At 36.9% G+C, this 5,000-nt stretch overlaps 1 protein-coding gene across 1 annotated transcript; it reads right to left on the bottom strand.

Moving 5' to 3' along the window:
• Positions 1–1,346: 1,346 nt before the first annotated feature.
• On the bottom strand, positions 1,347–1,937 carry LOC122265705 (uncharacterized). Its single transcript, XM_043035106.2, has one exon. It carries the CDS (start codon positions 1,935–1,937, stop codon positions 1,347–1,349), a length of 591 nt encoding a protein of 196 aa, XP_042891040.2.
• Between the last annotated feature and the right edge of the window lie 3,063 nt (positions 1,938–5,000).

The raw sequence follows: 5,000 nt of genomic DNA, 5'->3' as shown, positions 1-5,000 counted from the left end.
AAGATAAGAGAGAATGAGTATAACGATAAAAATGCATTTGCCTTTACGTTCATAATAGTTTACATATAAGCACTGAATCTACTCAGACACCGTTGGGTTTTCGAAACATGTCAAAGGTGAAAGGATTAAAACTGATCAGTAAAACAAATCTGCATGTGTATCATACCTATGACACAAATTTGACATAGGTGCAAAAAAAGAAAGAAAAAACAACTAATCGGCATCTGAACAATTGCGACTGGCGGCCTTCCGGTCTCACGTGGACCTGATAATTAAAGTCTCGCACATTCACGCAAAATCTCGCGGCGATGGGTCCCATACGTTTCCAGACCATCCAACCGTCCGATTCATCACCAGTTTCCCCTGTATCTTTATTTTCCCAGTCCTTTTATAGATATAGACCTGAATAAGGCTACGCGTTTCGTACTCAATGGGGAAACAGACAACGCCGGTTAAGAAACACTAGGTTAAGATGTATGGACAATTCCTATTCAAGCAAAAACATCACTTGTATATATATATTTTTCCTTTGTATGAAAAAGATTGCATCTGAATATTTGTATAATTGTTGCCATGTCTGCATACTTTGATAATGATTTAAACGTCCCCATCAACCGATGACAGCAACTTATTTAAAATGTTATCGACTACACCAGCGACCATGGGGCACTCGACACTCCTCCTTGGACTTGTAGAGTCTTCTTAGCCATTGTAGTTTCACTATAGCACTTAAATCATCCGCCACAGTGCATTCACACCAAACCAAAGCACTCAACCAAAGGACCCAAAATATCTGAAATGGTCGTTACGTTATTATTAAACATCATAGATAATACCTAAAAAAGTACAATATCTATCAATATGATGCCACATTCAAACTTTTCAAGTTATTTTCTTGCTGTTCTAATTATCTAAAGTATCTAAACTTACATCCCATAATTTCTATACAAGACATAATATATCATGTGTTTCAGGTCCTGCCCAATTAATGTAATTGACATAATAGTATCAAATATTTACGAACTAGTGCCGCTAATACAGAAACCCGAGCAGGATCCTAAACATTATTTAGATGAAATATGATCAAAATGACCTTTAGTCAAATCTCATCATTATCTGACCTATGATAATTTCTCCAGAAGTATTCTTTAGAATGCATCGACATGGTTTATAAGAAAATCCCGAGTTTTTAACGGGTGGGGGATCAACGGAATGCCATGATTTATATAGTCATATTTATTTTCTTATAAAGTCAACGGTATAACAATACATGAATTTGTACACTGTAGGCTATAGATGATGCGGGATGAAATTATGTACATAATGAAAGTTCATGAATCACTCCACTAATATCCAAAACCGTAGCTATCCATCTCCATGCTTTGGGTCGAGTGGCTGAGCGGGTAATTCGCAGAACTGCTTCCGTAGTATTTGCCGAAACTGCTGCTTCCGTGTGAGTCCTCCATCATCATGGAATTCTCTTGGCTGTATTGCTGCTGGGAATACTGGTGAGGCTGCACTCCGTAACCGCCGAACTGGGGCTGCTGCTTCAACGAATCCCCAAACTGGGGCTGCTGGCTGTAGCCACTTAGCTGGGACTCCTGACTGTATCCACTGAATGGAGACTGCTGATTGTAGCCAGCATACTGGGACTGCTGGTTGAAGGCGTCACTGAAGCTGAAGTCACTTGTAGGACTCGCTGGAGGGCTGTCGGAGTCGGAGTCTGACTGGAGGGTGTCCTCAAGGTCGCTGATGTAGTTGATGACGTGTTCGATGAGTTCCTGTCTGGACACCTTTCGGTTCTTGGGACACTGAGGCACCATGGACTTGAGTCTGTCGAGGTAGTGGCGCATCTCTGTTTTGTCGGATGACATGGTAGAGTTCGCGGCGAGGGCTGCTGCCATAGCGGCCATGGCTCCATTATTGATGCTGTTCATCTTTTCAGATAGAGGATTAAGATGAGCTCGTGTGCAAATGGAGGTGCGAGTGAGATGTGTGGTCGTTGGATCGCCGAGTAGCGCTTAAATGCGCCATCGGTCAAGAAGATCCGCCCTCGACCACGCCTTCCTATGACGTAGAGGGCTGTGATTGGCCAAGGGAAACAGGTGAAACTCGTTGATATACTTCACAGGTTAATTTCTGCAAATCTTAATATGGGATAAAGGTAAATAGGATAAAAAAATATATATATGTTGTTTAGATTAAGCATTTTTATAATGAAATATTGATAAGCTAGATGCATACAGATATTGCACCGTATGATAAAGGTCATACTCTGGCAAATCATTCAGTGTCATGATTATTATATACATATATAAATATATATGTGTGTAAGTAAATATATATATATATAAACATATATATTAGTATGTATTTATATATATGTATACATATATATATATATATATATGTGTGTGTGCATGTTTATCTATAAGTACATATACACACATACTAGTATACTTATATGGACACATACACACACACAGATATATATATATATATATATATATATATATATATATATATATATATATATATATATGTATATATATATATATATATATGTATGTATATATATATGTATATATATAATATTTATGTATATATGTATATATATATATATATATATGTATATACATACATATATATACATATATACATATGTGCTAGAAGTATAGCCGGGTGATAATGACTTGTTTTGGGTAACTTGTTTATTTTACTGGTTATACCAAAGCTTATTCACAATAGATGTCCACTTTCTTATCACGAGTAAGAGTATCTGTGTAACCGATGAAATTATTTGTATACTAATATTCTCAAAGCGTAATATATAGTTGATTACTTCATTTGTTCTTGGTTACCTTAAACGGTAAACTCGATCCCAACCCGTAGGTAGTAGATTTCGTCAATGAATTGAAACAAATATTTCCGTGGATAATTAAGTGGCCGGATTGAGGACCGTTGAATGACCAGAATCAATGCAATTTGTTAATGACGTTGATGATAGATAATACTGGACTTGAAATTTCTGGAGGCGCAATGCCAAAATTCGAAAAGATATTTTGAAAGAATCTTACCAAACGTAGTTTAAATGATCTTCAAAACAGCCTCTAGTCCTTTGATATCTCAATGAAAACAATATTTTCAGAATTCTTTATTACTCAAAATATTACAACTACGGCTGTCGTCCTTACAAAAGGTCCCCACAAACTCGTCGCGAATTAAAATTACATTTATATCAGAATAGTTATTTTTAATTTCGATACAGTATCTTCACATGTAATTACGTTTTCATTCTTCAGTCGTAGCGGGTGTATTTCTATTTTATGTGTCATGCGTCTTTTATGTTTCTTTGATAATTTAATTAAGACAATAATCAGAATATGCAAGGAAAAAACAATTAATCAAAAGCCTGTATCTGTTCAATCGAAGCTTTTGTCCTTAGTATCTAAAATATCATGTAACGAATATTGACTTTTAATGCTCCATTCTTACATTTATCATTTTTCTATGACATACAGTACAGACTCAGAAATATAATGGTATGCATATATACCCCGTTAAACTCTACGGACAGTGATTGCCAACATTATTTTATCCTATCTATTTTAGCTGTGAATTTCATGAAATAATCATTGCTCTTCATGCCAAAAAATAAAATTGTCAGTATGTGGATGAATGCTCAAGTATACATCATCCACATACAAGAAGAAAAACTTCATTCATACACACGTATGAAATTAACAATGCTATCATGAAAATAGTAAGAATACTGATGACAATAACAGTAATAGAAGACTCCTTAGAACAATTAAATCAAAGTAAGCAGCCTTGTAGCTTATTTTCATGACCACTCGACCTAGAGCATGAGAATGGATGTTTATGGTTGTAAATATCTACAAAGCTATCAATTAAACCTCATGTACAGTTAAACCCCGTGTAAATATCATGGGACCAGACATAAGCATAAAAAATGCATATCTGATTGTAAGCAATGAAACATGATGCAATAACCACTAATTAATACCTACAGTGCAGAATAGAGAAAAATGTAATTTCCTGATTTTGTCTGGAATATACATTCATAGAGAGCTTAAGAACTAATGCTTCTTTTGATTCACCGTCCCCTATTACATGAGTCATAATACGAATGAAACATATAAACATTTATGTGAGCAAAGTAAATAGCTCAATTTTTTTAAAATCAAGATCATTCTCGCTATAATCCTTTATTGTGACTATAACATCCATATGCTTTCATGTATAGTCTATGTTCTATTGGGATAGTCTATATATAAGAAGATTTGTTTAAAAATAGGGAAGTGAATATCAAGTAATTCATTTCTTCTTTTAATATATTACTATATACTGCCAACAATTAAACAACAGATTAACATAAACATGGTGTATATGAGGTGATGAGGGGAGAGTATGTACAAAATGAAGTTTAAGGGAGGACATTAATATCCAAAACCGTAGCCGCCAATTTCCATGTTTTGGGTCGAGTGGCTGGGTGGATAGCTCGCATAACTGCTTCTGTGTGAGTCCTCCATCATCATGGAATTCTCTTGGCTGTATTGCTGCTGCGAATACTGGTGAGGCTGCACTCCGTAACCGCCGTACTGGGGCTGCTGCTCGAAGGAATCGCCGAACAGGGACTGCTGCTTGAAGGAATCCCCATATTGGTTCTGCTGACTGTATTCATTAAACTGTTGATTGTAGGCACTATACTGGGACTGCTGGTTGAAGGACTCACTGAAGCTGAAGTCACTTGTAGGACTCGCTGGAGGGCTGTCGGAGTCGGAGTCTGACTGGAGGGTGTCTTCAAGGTCGCTGATGTAGTTGATGACGTGTTCGATGAGTTCCTGTCTGGACACCTTTCGGTTCTTGGGACACTGAGGCACCATGGACTTGAGTCTGTCGAGGTAGAGGCGCATCTCTGCTTTATCGGATGCCATGGAAGAGTTCGCGGCGAGGGCTGCTGCCATAGCGGCCATGGC

The sequence above is a fragment of the Penaeus japonicus genome, unplaced genomic scaffold, assembly GCF_977035675.1.
Source record: "Penaeus japonicus unplaced genomic scaffold, GWHDUDI00000001_assembly GWHDUDI00000009, whole genome shotgun sequence".
Taxonomy (NCBI): domain Eukaryota; kingdom Metazoa; phylum Arthropoda; class Malacostraca; order Decapoda; family Penaeidae; genus Penaeus; species Penaeus japonicus.
Note: the sequence above shows the minus strand (reverse complement) of the source record. Positions and strands in the feature narration are given on the sequence as shown.